Raw genomic sequence first — 15,975 nt, 5'->3', positions numbered from 1 at the left:
CGTCGGTGGCAGCTCCAGCGGCCGCGGCGGCTCCGGCGGCTCCACGCGCCGGCCGGGCTCGCCCAGCGCAAAGGCGTGGCCGAGCTCGTTGCCCACGGGCGCCAGCGGCGGCGCCGGGAAGTCGGCTGGCAGCTCGGTCAGCAGCAGCGGGTTGCCCATGTCGATGTCGTCGGCGCTGATGTCTCGCGAGCGCTGAGCCGGTGGCACCGCGGCGCCGCTGCCTTCCTGCAGCCGCAGCTCGGCGATGACGCTCTCGATGAAGGCGCGGTCGACGCTGCCGCGTCGCGGCACCGTGCCGTTGCGCAGCGCGCGGATGACGCGGTGGAAGCGGAAGCTGGACTCGAAGAGGAAGGCGTAGTCGTACTTGGAGTCGTGCAGCGGTGTGCCGTCGCCGCCGAAGTCGACGCACTTGCCGCTGAGGCAGAAGGCGGTGCGCTGCTCGCGGCCGCGCGCGCAGTCCATGCCGGACGGAAACCAGCCTTCGCGGCCCTTGACGCGGTAGAAGCGCAGCGAGGCGTCGCGGTCCTGGCAGGTGACCGTGCAGGGCCGGTCGGGGTCCTCGGCCGACGCCGCCAGCTGCATGCCGATGCCCGAGAGCTGGCTCAGGCTGAGCTTCTCGCGGTAGCGCTGGCACACGTCTGTGGCGTACTCAAACGGCGTGCGCAGCGACACGCAGTCGGTGCCATCCAGCTGCGGCGCGCAGTGGCGCACCGTTTTGTGCAGGCCGCGGCAGGGCGCGCGCCGGCAGCGCCGCTGCACCAACTCCAGACCCTCAGCCGGCGCCGTGCAGCTGAAGCGGCAGCGGGAGTAGGAGCGCCAGGCGGCCCAGCCGACCGGCTCGGGTAGCCGCAACCCGTTGTCGGGCGCGGCGCCGAGCGGCGCGCGGCCGCACTTGCCGCCGGCGTCGGCGCCGGCCGCGAACAGCGAGTCGCCGTCGCAGGCGAACTCCTGGCAGCGACCGTCGACGCAGTGCTGCGGCCGCAGGCCGGTCGTGTGGCGCGTGGCACAGCGCACGCCGTCGGGGAACGACTGGCGGTGCCGCTCGAAGCCGGCGTCGCGCCGCTCGCACCAGATGTTGCACGCGTCGAAGGCGTTGCTGGTGACGCGGCTGATGCCGCGGCCGGACAGCTTGCGGTCGCCACGCGCCGCCTTGGCGCAGATCTCCTGCGCGTACTCTGTGACAGTGCGGCGGCCGGCGCGCGCGCACAGTGCCGTCGCGTCGCACGTCTCGTACTGGCGCGCGCCGCCGGTGCACTCTGTGCCGCCGTTGCGCGGGTACGGGCTGTTGCAGCGGCGGAAGCGCTCGCGCACGCCGGCGCTGCCCGCCGCCAGCGAGCCGTCGGCGCCGTACAGGCACGAGCTGGCGCACGGTGAGAACTCGCTCCACTGGCTCCAGCCGCCATCGGCTGGCGCCGAGGGCGCAGCGCTGCCGGCGGCATCGCGTGCCACGCACTGGCCGCGTCGACACCACGTGTCGTAGCCGCACGCGGTGCCCTCCAGCGCCGGGTGGCTGGTCCAGCGGTGGTGGTCGTACTTGCAGTGCAGGTTGACGCACACCTCGCTCAGCGGCTGCTCGCGGGCGCGCGCGCTGCTCGGCCCGTACTTGAGCCGGCACTGTTCGTCAGCGCCGATGCGCTCGCCGGGTAGCGAGGACGGCCGCTGCGCCGCGAACCCCCCGCCCAGGCTCCAGTCGCGCAGGCAGTCGGCCTGCCGCGCAGCCGCGAACCGGTCCAGGTAGTCGCGGCTGCACGTGGACCACGTGTTCTTGCCGGTGCCGAGCGTCGGTGACATGATGTGGTCCTCCTCGTTGCAGGCGTTGCCTTGGCCGTCGTGGTGCATGCCCAGGCTGTGGCCGATCTCGTGCGCCACGATGTACACCGACTCGAAGTCCTTGCCCTCGTTGACGGTGCAGCTGCTGGCGGCGGTGCACATGCCGCCGACGGGCGCGAAGCCCACCACCTGCCGGTTGACCTCGCGCTTGTTGGCCGTCTTGGCCGCCGTGAAGAGATCCACCCCCGTCAGCAGCACGGCGTGGTCCCAGTGCAGCGGATCCTCGTCCGCCGCTGGGTTGTGCCGCTGCTGCCACTTGCAGAAGCTCGTGAGGAAGGCGTTGATGTCGCGCTGCTGCTCCAGCTCGGCAGGAGCCGTCTCCAGCAGCTCCAGCCGCTTCAGTACGAAGCGGATCTTGCGCTCCAGCGACGAGTCGTCGTACAGCAGCTCCATGGCGTTCACCATGGCCATCACGAAGCGGGTGATCTCGTTGTCGGTGTGCTCGCCATACAGGTCCTTCATCTGTTTCTGCAGCGCCAGGTCGACGAACACGGCCAGCTCGATGGTCAGCTGGTGACGAGCGACGGCGCGGCGAGGCCGGCCGGTGCGGTCCTCTCTCACATCCTCTTCAGCCTCCGGGCTACGGTCCTCGTTACGCTCCTCGCTTCCGTCCGGCTCACAGTCGGGATCACAGCTCGATTCACCACTGGTGTCACGACCCAGGTCACGGTCCAGGTCTGAACTCCGGTCCGGGTCACCCTTGGGGTCACCGTCCGGGTGTGAACTCCGGTCCAGGTCACCCTTAGGGTCACCGCTCAGGTTTGAACTCCGGTCCAGGTCACCCTTAGGGTCACTGCCCGGGTCTGAACTCCGGTCCAGGTCAGCCTCGGGGTCACTGTCGGGATCACGCGCCAGCTCGAGCCGGTCGGCAAGCCGGCGCAGCGTCAGCGGTCCGAGGACAGCGCCGGCGAGCGGCGAGCGCGCCTCGCGCCGGCCGGACCGCGGCTCGATCACCAGGCTCTGGCCGCCGACTTGCAGCAGCCCCAGCGGGCGGCCGCAGAGACTGACGGCCGCCCAGCCGCGCTGCGGCGTGCCGCCCGTCCGCCGCACCTCGCCCCAGTAGAAACATGACCCCGATCGGCCGCCGCCGGCGCGCGCGATCGAGGTGAAGTTCTCGTAGCGGTGAAGCACGAGAAAGTCCGGGTCGACGAAGGACGGTGCAGGCTGCAGCGTTAGGTTGTAGAGGCTGCCCTGCGCGACGAACGAGAGCTGCCTGTTGTCGGGAGACAGGCCAGCCTCCTCCGCGGGTGGCACCACCAGCGTCGCGTAGAACGGTTCGCTGCGGCGAGGGTCGCCGCCGGGGCCGACGGTGGCGGCGCGGGGGCGACTTTCCCCCGCGGCCGCACGCCACGGCCCCACCACCAGCACCAGCGTCACCAGCGAGGCCAGACCCATGGCGGCTGTTCCATGCCGCGGCGCACCACACACCCGTGCCGGCCGGCGGCACCTCTGTCCGTCAGCGCTCCCGCGGCGGCACTGCCCCCGCCGACCTGTCTGCCGGGTGGCGCGCGGTGAAAATCGCCGCCGCCGCTGACCCGGCGTCCGGCTGCCGCGCCCCCGCGCCACTAACCGGCCGCGGCCGCGCCGCGCTGCACCCGCGCCTCGCGTCGCGACCTCCGCGCCGCGCCGCTCCGCCGCCGGCGCCGCCGAACGCCGCCAAAGTGAGCGCGCGCCGCGTCCTGCGCGCCGGTGAGCCCGCCGGCGGTACGCCGTGCAGCGGGCGTCGTGCATGGCTGGCCGGTGCGGGGATCGCCCACTATTCGGCGTCAGGATCGCGCTCCCGGCCAATACCGGCCGCCGAGCGGCCGCTGGCTGCCCTCGCCGCTAATCGCCGCCGAAGGATAGCTGGATGGCGGCGGGGCGGCCAGCGGCGGCGGCAGGCCCGGCCGAGCGGGCGGCGCAGGCTCAACGAATGCAGGGCGCTCTCGCCGCCGGGGGGCTCCGCCGCGGTGGGACGCAGGTCAACCCGCCAGGTGGCTCATGCATTCTGGCGGGGAATTGTGGGAGACGGCTGATCGCGCACCGTGGCAGCTCCCAGCGACACGGAGGGGATGACAGGGGCGTTCCGAGCCGACATCGGCGCTGTCGTCAGCGACCAGCACTCGTCTGAAGTCCTGCCCTGAACACTACTTATCGGGTTGTCATTGGTTAGAACCAGTTAAATGGACGCAAATGGACTCCATCAGATGGTTAGCTACCGAAAAATGCGGGCGCCTTGACGGATTAGAGCTCGTACCAGCCGCTCATCACCATGAACACATCTTTTGTATTCCATATCACATATTTTCCGATACTTATCACGATCGCGCCCTAAAAACGAAGTGTATGCGGACCACGTTCGCAGCCAAAGGAAATGCCGTAGCTAAATTCATTCACAGACCTTGCGCTTTTTTATGAAAACGCGTCAATTTTTGCGGCCACGGACGGGCCCGCACGCCGGCCGGGTAAGACATGCAAGTGACCATAACTGGGTCAGCCCGGCCGACCGGCGTCACGCGCCCGGCCAGCACGGTCTACACTGCACGTTATCGGCGGCAATCCAAGGCAAACGGTGGCCCCAGCCGGCTGCAACGAAAAAAGCGAATGGGACCGATGCGAAGCGATATGTGGGTAGGCGAGGGGCCGACGGTTACGGGTTCGGGCGGGGCGCGGCGGTGCCACGCCGGCGTGATAGACGCGCCTATGCGCCTACAGTGCGTGCGTCATCCACCCACACTGCCGCCCCCGGGCCGCCGGTACCGGGTGGCCGGAGTCGTAAACCGGGCAGCAGGCACGCACAATCACAACAATGCCAACAAACAGCGGGTAAAAACACCGGCCGTCTTGCAATGACGGCCGGTCGCCGGGCGGAGCGCGTTGTGGCGTCTGCCGACGGGCGGGCGGACCGGAACCGACCGCCGTAGAAAGTGAGACCGCTCGCTCCGGCCGACCCGGCGCGGCCTTCCCTGCAGGCGGCTGCCGGCGCCGGGACGACTGCAGCCGAGCGGTCAATGTCAGCGAGCGGCGGCGGCGGCAGCGGCGGCGGGTAGCAGCCAAAGGCCGCGTCGGCCGCTGAAGGCTGCGCCGACCGCTGGAGTGTCACCGGCTGTTGGCGGCCGGCGGAGCGGTGACGCCCGTGCGCCAGGTCCGGTCGGTCGGCCGGCTCGTCCAGAGGTCGGGTCCAGAGGTCGACCGGGCTGGCTCCTCAGACACGCGCCTCCGCGGAGTGAGACTACCACGCGCGACCGGCACCGGCGAGGAGCACGCGTGCGCGCCGAGTTGCGGGAGGCGCTGTGATCGGCGCGGTGTGACCTCAGGACGCTGAGCAGGCCGGGCCGCGGAGAGGCGCCGGTCGCCGGACTGGCGCCGCCGCCCCGACCGCAGCTCACCGCTCCATTGTGGCCCGGCATGACCCACTCGACTCGTTGGGAAGGGAGAGAAGGAGGAGGGGGAGGGGCTTGAAGGGGCGGCATCACGGTACCGGCCGCAGAGGCCAGGGCCTCATCAGTCAGCGATGGGAGATCGTCACACAACGCACGAGACTTTGATACCCGCCGACGGTCTCTTCGTGACTAATCTCTCAAGCCTCATCTCACCGGGTCAGACTGAGACACGCGAACCCAGCAGCGCGTTCCTCCGTGACCGGCTCGTCGTCGGTGCTGCGCGTGGGGTCATTCGGTTTATTAGCCCCGCCCGCGAGTAGCGTAGTGGGCAGTTCGTGCAGTGCAGAGGGCGACTTCTGAGCCGGTTTTCTCCGCACGACGTAGACGCTCCCGCGCGTCTCCTCCCGCACTCGCGACAGCGGCGGTTCCCGCGCTTGGACCGCGATGTCTGATTGCCAGACGGCTGTGGGGGTGCTGACTCAACACCGGCGAGACGGGTCAGCCGACGCCGGCCGAGACGGAGCGACGCGTCCGAGGTTGGACGGCCGGCTGCCGCGCGACACGGATCGAGGAGGGGACGAGTCGTGGGCTGGCCCCGTCAGCGGCGATCCAGCCAGAGACCGCCCGCCGGGCTGGACCACCCAGTGAGCCCCGGCTCGCCGCTGTCCCCACCACCAGCCAGCTCCTATCGTCTGCAGGCCGAGCGCAGGTCGCGGAACCCGTCCTAACCGTGCACGTCCGTGGTCGACTTTGGCAGGCGACCGGGCGATCTCAGCGTCGGCCGACCAGCCAGCGGCTCGGCGGGCCTGACGGAGCGCGTCACGGTCGGCAGGAACGTCCCACGGCACGGCAGTGCCAAGCCGTGCAGCCAGCGGCTCGGCGGGCCTGACGGAGCGCGTCACGGCCGGCAGGAACGTCCCACGGCACGGCAGTGCCAAGCCGTGCAGCCAGCGCGCTCGGCGGGCCTGACGGAGCGCGTCACGGCCGGCTGGAACGTCCCACGGTACGGCAGTGCCAAGCCGTGCAGCCGGCGGCTCGGCGGGCCTGACGGAAAGCGTCACGGCCGGCAGGAACGTCCCACGGCACGGCAGTGCCAAGCCGTGCAGCCGGCGGCTCGGCGGGCCTGACCGAGCGCGTCACGGCCGGCTGGAACGTCCCACGGCGCGGCAGTGCCAAGCCGTGCAGCCAGCACGTTCGGCGCATGAAAGGCGACTTGACATTGAAGGGGTCATTTCTGCACGCCGCCATTCATCAGGCCGGCGGACGCGCGCCTTCCATAGAACGGAACCGGTCCGGCTGTAAGTATTCAGTAGCCAAGTGAGCCATTTTTGCACGCATGCCATCAATCACGGCTGCAGTATTACGCACTTTGGCGGCAACGGCGCGGACGTGATGCCGGAGGAGAAAGTGTTGGAAAATGGCGCACTGCTCCGCACTGCACAGACGTCATGCGCTGAACTGAACCACTACTGTCGGCCGCACGTGACCTTATTGTGGTTGTCTGGGTCCCACAGCTTGTACAGCCGAGTAACTTAAATCCCCAAGTGCGGTTTAGTACACACATTCCCTGGGGGGCTCCGGCGGCGTGATTTCAAAAACGGCCATTCATTTAACTGATTTTAGGTCACAAGACATAGTGGAAACAAAGCTGTCTTATGAAACTTGATTGGCTGGATTCGAACCGTCTGGGAAAGAATGAAAATGGCCCACGGTGGTCTGCGGTCAGCACAAGTTCCAAATTGCTTTGTATCCCCGGTCGTTGCGCAAAAAGACAAATCACCTTCGAAACGCTTCCAAATCATCTCACGGGGATGACAGGAAACCACTTCGGGCTGGATGAGTGACGTGCGATCGTTCGCGAATTGGCCACGGTTGGGCGAGCTCCGAAACGCCACGATCGCGTGAGAGATGGGGGAAGGTGTTACGACCACCGAACGCCTGCAAAGATCGGTGAGCCGCGACTGGATGGTGGCAGAGTCCGCCTGAACACTGGGGCAAGAGATGCTGGGGCGATGGCTGGGGGGAGCGGTCTGACATGAACACGGAAAGCCACCGTTACAGCAAGATAACTGGGACCAGTGGCCTTCAATCAGCAGCCTAAACACCTCACTAGGAAACCAATAATGAGGTGCAAGACCAATTGAACAGGCAGGTACGCCACTTACACCACGGCCGTCGCCGTGACATTGGGCGTGGGGCGCACGTGCGCCACCGAGTTCAGCGGCCAGGTCAGCGCCAGCTGTGCCGCTCCGGCGGGCCACAGCTGCGCCGGACGCCGCCGCGGCGCCCAACAACACTGCCACTGTGACGCCGCACGTCGGGACAACCACGCCACGACGACCTTCCCGCCGAGAACCGGTCCCCCCCCCCTCCCCGGACCGGGGCCAGGCTGCGCTCCGCGAGCGCCGCCGGCGGCTCACCCCCCGCCGCAGCAGGTCAGCGCTGCGGCCGCCGCCGGTACCGCCCGCGAACAGCCGGTCCGGGCGCTGGCGGCGCGCTCGGCCGCCTCCCCGCCACGCACGGGCCGACTTCGCCGGCGCTGCGCACCGACGCCGCTGGTGTCTGCAGGGACGCGCCGCCAAATTTGTCCCGACTTAGCGGGGTAACCGGTCGGCGGGGGCCCGGCCGAGTCGAGGCCGGTCGGAGGCCCCCAGCTCAGTCAATAGACGGCCGGGGCCGCAGCTAACGGGACCGTCCGACGCTGCAGATAGCATAAGGGTCGGCAGCTCGAGCTGTTATACTGCGACAGACAGCCACGACCTTCACGAATGTGCTCTGTTATGTGCGTGACCTTTCCGTACCAATAAGCAGAAACTGTGTTAATACTGAATAACGGATGGAAGGGTAATCAAATATTGAGACTGGCGCCAACAAGCTACGACTTGTTCACTTGATATGCCTCCCACTTCGAACAGGCATCAACTGTTTTCTGACTGCTGGCTCGTTGAGGCCAGTCACGCGCCCGATCAAACATCACGTGTCATCACTGCAGCACTGAAAGAACGCGGAGAGTCAAGCCCGGCACAAGAGCTTGCTCACACAGGTATGGTAGATTCAAGCCCATTCCAGCCCACGGCCGAATAATAAGGCGACTCACTCAGTCTAACATCTCTCATTTCGCACCCGCCTGGATGCCAGTCCGCCTATCAGGCTGGAGGGCAAACCAGAGCCGCTGTCCGGCCGGACGGCCGCCGGGCAAACCGGGCACCGTGACGCTGAGGACCTGTCGGCGGACACACCCCGGCGGCGCGCGCAGCGCCCCCCCCCCCCCCCCCCGCGCCGCAACATGCCGACCGGCATGTCCCCGTGCTCTCCGCACACAGCTGCACCGACAGCGGTGACGTCTGCCCAGCAGAATCAGGACTCGGCGGCTCTGTTTGCGCGCGCGTTTACCCAGAGATAGCGAGAGCGGCGTCACGATTGGCTCAATTGCGCCGGTACTGTTCGACCGGAGAGACGTGCCTGGCGGCGGCGAGCCGACGATCGCCGCGATAGTCGATCTCGAGCGCCTCTCCACCACTGCGCCGCGACTGAGCAATCTTCGAGCGAAGTGGGCGTGCCGCTCACGACAGCAAACTCAGGCGTGATGCAGGCGGGGCACACAGCGAGGCGCGACGAAAATGTCACGTGCGGAGTGTGATTTCATTTTCCAGTTTGGGGGGGGGGGGCGCCAGTTCCCAAACTGGGCTCCAGTTCCCTCCCCTCCCCTAACTTTGAGAGGAAAGTAGGCAAAATCCGGCGGGAGACCCGTTTGTCGGAGTATTTTGGGGGCAGTCTGTGCCAATTTTCGCTGTTCAGCTCGGACGCGAGAGGAACAAGAAAATACGCAAACATGGGAGAGAAGGGCCCAGGGTACATAAGAGCGTCGGATAAGCCGGTCGATATGAAAACGTGCTGTTATTGGAGGCACGGAGCGATAACGTTCAGCTCGCTTCGAGCGCTCCCCGGCCACCGTCAGGCAGCCGGGCGGCGGCGGGCGGCGGCCGCCGGCCGGTACTCACCATTTCGTCGAGGCTCTTCAGATCATTTGTGACCACCTGCTGGGTGGGGCCGTACACCATCGTCGGCTCCTCCTCGTCGTCGTCAAGCTCTCCCTCCTCTCCTCCCGCTGCGACGCCGCCCTGCTCGCGCGCGATCTCCCGGTCGATCTGCTGCTCGAACTGCACCAGCATGGGCGCTGCCATGCCGAACTTGGCTCCGCGCCGACCAATCTCCAGCAGGCACAGAATCACGTGCTTCTCATTCTTGCGCGACACCAGGTCCTCGGTCTCGAACATGAGGCAGTCGAGCACGCCCAGCTCTTTGCACCAGCGGATGAAGTTTGAGATGTTGTCGCGCGCAAAGAATGAGCCGGCGCGCGCCTGTCGGTTGTAGTTGACCTCCCAGCTGGGCACGTGGAAGCCGACGGAGAAGCGGCGACCGCTGCGCGCCAGGTGGCCCGACTGGAACTGGTCGGCGTACAGGCGCACACTGTTGGCATGCTGCAACGGCGGAGAACACCGTCAGCAGGGCAGCCGGGCGCAGACGAGAGAGGGAGAGAGGAGAACGCGGCAGGGCGGTCGGTGGCCGGGACGATTATCCACATATACGCACACGCTGAGGACAGCGGGGAGCGAGCGCAACAACATGGAGCCTTAGACAAATACAGAAACGCGGGAGCAGTCAGCTTAGAGAGTCAGTAAGGTCAGCGCATTGCGAGATTACATGAACAGCGGAGAGAAGGGCAAGCCGAGCGAGTTGTCCGCTAGAGTGGGAGATGACGTGAGTGGAGGAATAGGCTGCATGCGTGGGGAGGTAGCTTTACGGTCAGCATTAATACACGCACGAGTTAAGGATGCCGAGAGCAGCGAGATAACGATGTCGAAATAGAGTTCTTTCAATGAATGAACGTCAAAATTAGACCTTTTTAGTGGAAGTCGGTGTTGCGGCTACCACACCTCCATCCATGCGTGAACGTTTAACAGTGTGGACGATGGCAGCGGGAGAAATGGCTCAGGACAACTCGCGGAACAGCGGGGTGGACAAACAGCACGCATTCAGTGGACTCTCAGTAAGTTGGAGGAAAGGACGGACAGTGAACGGACAGCTCTGGAACCACAGAATGGTGCACTGCGACATAGTAACGTGCCAGGCCATCAGATAAGCCTGCGGCAAAACATAACGTTTCGGACATGTGCCGCACTCGGCTGGCTGGACATGCAACCCCTTCGTGGAAGTTACGCCGGAAATATTAAGGAGTGGTAGACATTGGCGTGTTATTGTTCAGTCCGATCCAATCTCCACCTAAATGGCATACAGCCAACTCCGTCATAATGGAGTGTGAACAGACGGTTTCAGTCTAGGCGTTATTCCGCTGTCGTTCGACGCCGTGAGATCCATGGTCGAAGAGCACGTGCATACCTCAGCGCAAAGCTAGTTAATTTACAAAGCCGCCAGTTCCGGCCACCACGGAAAATTTCGGGGTTCCTTCAACTCGAAAAACGTAGTGGAAACTAATTACGCCGCAAGAGCCGATTCCAGGGTCGCGTCGTGCTGGTGAGCTCGTGCGGCGATACACGTCTGGTTCCGCTGGCCGAGTGTTACAACTCAACGCAACGGATCTGTAGCACCGGTCGCAGAAGCAGGGGCGCGTGCTGAGCTGACAACAAAACCCGGCACTGACAAAGGCTGGCCATCTACGGAGACGGCTCAGATTCCTGCAGCAAGTACCCTCAGGGCCGTGGTATGCAGCTACGCCCGCTCTTTGTCGAGTGGAAGCGGCACTCCGACACCGTGCGTTGAAACATCATTCACAATTTTCCGATGCAACGTATAGTTGCGTCGGTCGGCGCAGATAAAAATCTTCAGGTACACAGCGATCCCGGGTGACGCACGGCCTGAAGGTGCCACTCCCTGGGTTCCTGGTCAGGGAATGCGGTGCGACGGGATGACAACGATCTCAACTACCATCAATCTTGAGAACGTTTCTTAAGATAGCAGTAACTTTTCCGTTCGCCACAAAATGCGGACGGCACGGCCGTTCGCGGCGCCGGCCGCTCCGTCCTGCGTCACCCACGGCTGGGAAGCGTGAGCCGCGGTCTGCAGCCAGGCAGTCAGACATGCTCGGCGTGCTGTGTAATCTAGACGGACGAGCGTGCAGCGCCTGAGCGTTCTCATCGTGTCCGCTGCCCGCGCGACACGGGCGCTTCCGAGGGCATCTCATAGCTTGCAGCGGCGGCGAACAGCTTTCGTTCGTGATTGATTGTAATTCACAGATCATTAACAGCCAGTGAGTCGATCCGCCTGTAGGTTGAACGGCGCACCTGCGACCGACGTTGTCTGCAACAGTGAGGCTCGTCGCGAGCGCAAGACAAGACTCGCCAGACGCCAGCCGCATGCTGTGGTCCAACTCGCTATGGCTACTCGTTACCGGCGGTGGATGTCGTCGGCCGTGGAGGTGAACCGTTCTGACACAAGCTCAAGATCGGCACTATAAGACTTTACTAGCTGTGTACCAAAAATTATGTTATAAAAATGTGCCATCCATTTTTAACATTCGAAGCAAATGAGTTCGTTGGGACAGGGTAAGTGGCATACATCTCCACTTACCACCATTAATCATATCCAGAACCTGTTCCGTGCTAAATCTCTGATGTAGATTAACGAGCTTTTAAAGGAATCGCATGAATAACCTACTGAATCGTTTATCAGCATTTAGGAAACAGTTGACGAAACTGGATCTCATTGGTCGCATCAGTAGTCAATTTCCCGACCGATACAAATGTTGTGTTTCGCTGACACAAGGTCATGCGGAGGCCCCAAAAGATGTTCACGAATCACATAGCATTCGTATGCCCTAGCATGCTCATATTAGCCCCATGGCGGTATCAACATCCTCGTCCTCCTCGCGTACGCATGTACTCGTATCTACGTGCGAATCGGAAGGGATGCGCACTAGCAACTAAGAGCTGGCTAGCGCGCATCGTTTAGAGAAAAAAATTGAACAACTGGGTCCAATTTGCGCAACAATGCCTGAAGCGCCATATGCCATCATCATTACCGCCAGTTAGGCCGACTGTTCCAATGCCGGGTTATTGCCGCAGGAAACGGTGCAAATCCAGCACAGGGCTGCCCACATCGCTCGCAGCTACGTAACGCAACACGGGGAGTCAGAAGGAGACCACGGCCGGCGGAGTCGACACAGCCTTTTCGCTGGTGTATGGCGCAGCGCGGGACACGTGGCACCTGTCGGTGCGACGTTGAGAACCCGCCACCCCAGTGCGCACTGATACCCGAGACGGCGCCGCTCCAATGGTCGCGGAGACGACGGTCGAGCACGCATTCCGCGCGAGGAAAAAGCGCACATCGTCGCCACAACTCTTGAACAGTGAACCTCCCGCCCGCTTTGAAGGAAGTGACGCGCGACCCGAAGATAAGATACCGGACGTGAGGCTCGCGGCTCCATGTGGGCCGTGATAGCGGGGCTCAGTGCGTGCCAGTGATCTTAGTCCTCCTCCGCAGGCGTCCATTGTCGGGAAAGGATTGGAGCCGCCCGTTCGGCGCAGTTCCGTTTCGGATTGTCGTCGTTCGTGAGTGGGCCCGAGCGGTGCCCGTCGATCGACCGGATCTGCCGAGACCGCTCTGTGGCACTGGCGCCTGCAGTCCGACGGCGGCGAAGCGCATGACCACTGCACGGTGCGCCAGAGATGTGGGTGCGATTCGCAATCCGAATCAATGCCGTTGTGACTCAGCAGTGACGTTCAAGTGGCAACTGGCTGAGGTAGCCGTCCCGTGTCATGCCGCGCCGTGACGTTGCACGCACTTCAAACCCTTCGGTACTATTTGACGAGCCATCCAGTTTGCCTCTTGATCTGGAGGTAGTCCTTTGGGATGGTCTCTGCCAAAAGCTTTTCTTCGTAGGACCCTGATCCCAACACAATCAGCACGAAACAGACAGTGGGCTTTGTACGCATTTAAGGCTGTACTTAGCATTTCGGAAAGGAGCACGTAGTTCGCAATGCCGACAACTTTCAGCAGGAACGGCGCTTGAGCCAAAGTCACAATTTCTCGCGCATTCATTAGCCGCCATCCTGAGATCAATGTCAAGGACAAACTACCACAACAAACAAAAAAACTGTCGCAAATGAATTCACAGAGGCGTAAATGGCGGCAGCGAGCGCCGACACCTGTTCTATCGGCAGGCGTGCAGGCGGCGTCGCTGGCGTCGTCATGGTGACGACACTGCGTCGAGCACATGTGGCGGACTGAGACGGAACGCGTCGAATTTCGCGACTGTGGCCCAATTTATCACAGCCGGGCCTTTTACAATGTTGTAACCCGGGGGCCGCAAACAATGGAGCCGCCACGCGCCACGAGGACGATAACGAACAGCGAAACGACCGTCTCGGGAAATCCTGCCGATGGCCGATAGCGGCTGGCTCGGCGGAGACAATGCGGCTCTGCAGCGTCGCCGACCGTGCGGCAGCGTCGAGACCGGCGGCAGAGGCGGGGTCGGGGCGGGGCTCCAGTCGTGTGACCACGTCGGCGTATGGCTGCCGTCACAGGGCGTCACGACCCATACCGATCCGTGACGTGTCACACCGATAACGCCGCGGTCGCGTGGCTATGGTGATCGGTCCGTGGGCCGGTCATGTGCATTCGGCCGTGGGCTTGGTTGTTATTCGCTACATTTCCCAAGCCCCGCTACGCCCGTCGCCACGAAAAGGTCCAGCTTTGAGACCTCAGCTCCGGTCGTGGATGTCGGCGGTACTTGAATATGTCAAAATAGCGTTCTGTGGGTATGGGCATGTAACTTGCGTGAAATCTTAGTAAGATTCCAACTTTGACAACGAAAAAACGTTTCTTCAGTTTCTCCTTACCCTTATATATTTGTATTTCTCCACTTCTCTCTTTCTCTAATATCTCAGTTTTTTCAAATAGTAAGAAGCGCAAGTGAGATATAGGTGCAGTAGTCCAATTTACCGAAATCAACCAACCCAGCGCGTTACTAAATTGTCATCATGGGTATAGCGCACTGCGGCACAGATGAGCGTTAATTACACCACGAAACAGCACTATGAGATTTATACGACCGCTACTTACTTCGCAGAGGACGACGCCTGTCTCCAGCACTTCCATGAAGTTCTCCGCCGTCATGCGCAGGACGTACAGCATGTTGAGCCACTCCGCCAGGTCCTCCTTCATGGCGTACAGGTACTCCTCGGACGTCTTGAAGGGCCGGAACGGCCGCGGCTCGAGCGGCATGATGCCGTCTCCGCTCCTGTCCGCCGCCTCGGCATGGGGCGACGTCGCCACGGCCGACATCGCACCCGCGCCGCGGCACGTCTTCGGTTCGTCGCAAATGTTAAACGGCGGCGACATGTCACGAGGTCTCTGTGTCGACCCGCTCTTCCGACGGCGGCTCTAAGCCCCGCCGTTGACAGTCGCACCTACCGCCGCCGGCGCTCGCAGGACGTCCGCTCCCCGCCACGACAGGTCTACGCTGTGTCCACCCGTGAGGGGGCCGCTCACGTGGCCCTGGCGGACCGGAACCGAGGCGCGCGCCCACCCAGCCCCGCGCGCCGATCGCCACTGGCCTGCCGCCGCCGTGAGACGGCGTCGGCGCGCGCCGCCGTCGCCTCGAGCGCGCCGCGTCTTGAATGTCAGTGGTCAGCGCGCCCTGGCGGCCGGCCGGCGGCAGGCGCCGCGCGCTTGTATCACGCGCGGACTCACGGGGCGCGACGGGCTGTCGGATGTGCCACCCCGGGCACGGTTGAATGCCCCAGTCGACCTGCGATGAGGGTATTCGGAAGGGAGGCAGATCTGGATGCTTGGTCTATGCGGTTCAACGGTGCCGAGTCAGCGAAAACAGACACGGTGACAGGCAGTACTTCGTCTTAAAATTGTGTGTCGTGAAAGACAGCAAATGATTTACACGGGTTTATTTTCTATCACATGTTTCTTAAATGTGGTTAGTAGCGAACGCTAGAGATGAAGCAACGATGCGTATTATCCACCGAAACGGTGGTAGGACGTTCCACAATTCGGCAACACATTGAGTAAATATTCCGAATTGCTTCCCGGAGTCATCCCAAAATAGTCCTAATTCATATGTTTAAAGGCTTGGTGTGGAGACCGGGCCGCGTTGAGATATTTATTTAAAATGTATCTAATTGTTACATCTATTATTAATTGCCGTTTCCATCTGGATAATCTGCGCCGTTAAGTTGTAACTGCCCGGCTCCATTTGATGCAGCTGGCCGCTGCGTATTAAATAACTCCTGCACGGGTTCGGCGTTAAGCTTTCATATAAATTATCATGCGCTCCACATTGTGATCTGCCTGCGGTCGCAGCGAGATGTGACGGAGCAGTGTGCTCTGCAGGAGGAGACAGTTTTCAAGAACAGCCCCACCAAAGCATCGTTGACACGGCTGCACATCTGGTAGGCACTGGAGTGACTGCACATTTTAGTTGGTTCATCGCTTTCTACAAGCCAATCCCAACAACCAATGCGTAAACAGGTAAAGATTAGGCGTGCAATACACCTGCTCTTATCTTCCTGTCAAAATGAGCACGGTTACACGGAACTTTTCCTCTGTTTGCACTCATCCTACGCACAGTACTGACATCAATCGGTCAAGCTACGCCGAGGTCGCAGGCTTATCCTTCCCGCCAAAACACGCTCGGGAATGGAGTGGGCGATTACAGCGCAGCATCTGTACTAGGGCCGAATCGAGGCGGCGTGTCAACGGCTCGTGGTCCAGAGACGCTTGCTGCACTTCGGGACGGTGGCGAAGGATTGAC

The 15,975-nt window shown here is 62.9% G+C and overlaps 1 protein-coding gene across 1 annotated transcript in view; it reads right to left on the bottom strand.

Annotated features, from left to right (window-relative positions):
• The window catches only part of LOC119111074 (uncharacterized), a 39,206-nt gene extending 24,711 nt beyond the window's left edge, over window positions 1-14,495 (bottom strand). The window contains exons 1-5 of the mRNA XM_037234900.1: window positions 14,274-14,495; window positions 9,324-9,673; window positions 2,881-3,109; window positions 904-2,685; window positions 46-837 (exon numbers count right to left, since the gene is read on the bottom strand). Coding sequence (XP_037090795.1) covers window positions 46-837; window positions 904-2,685; window positions 2,881-3,109; window positions 9,324-9,673; window positions 14,274-14,495 — 3,375 coding nt within the window. The remainder of the gene's footprint in view (window positions 1-45; window positions 838-903; window positions 2,686-2,880; window positions 3,110-9,323; window positions 9,674-14,273) is intronic.
• Between the last annotated feature and the right edge of the window lie 1,480 nt (window positions 14,496-15,975).

This window comes from Pollicipes pollicipes, unplaced genomic scaffold (genome assembly GCF_011947565.3).
Source record: "Pollicipes pollicipes isolate AB1234 unplaced genomic scaffold, Ppol_2.1 Scaffold_7261;HRSCAF=8764_pilon_pilon_pilon, whole genome shotgun sequence".
Taxonomy (NCBI): domain Eukaryota; kingdom Metazoa; phylum Arthropoda; class Thecostraca; order Pollicipedomorpha; family Pollicipedidae; genus Pollicipes; species Pollicipes pollicipes.
The sequence above is the reverse complement of the archived record's forward strand: the minus strand, read 5'-3'. Positions and strand labels throughout refer to the sequence as shown.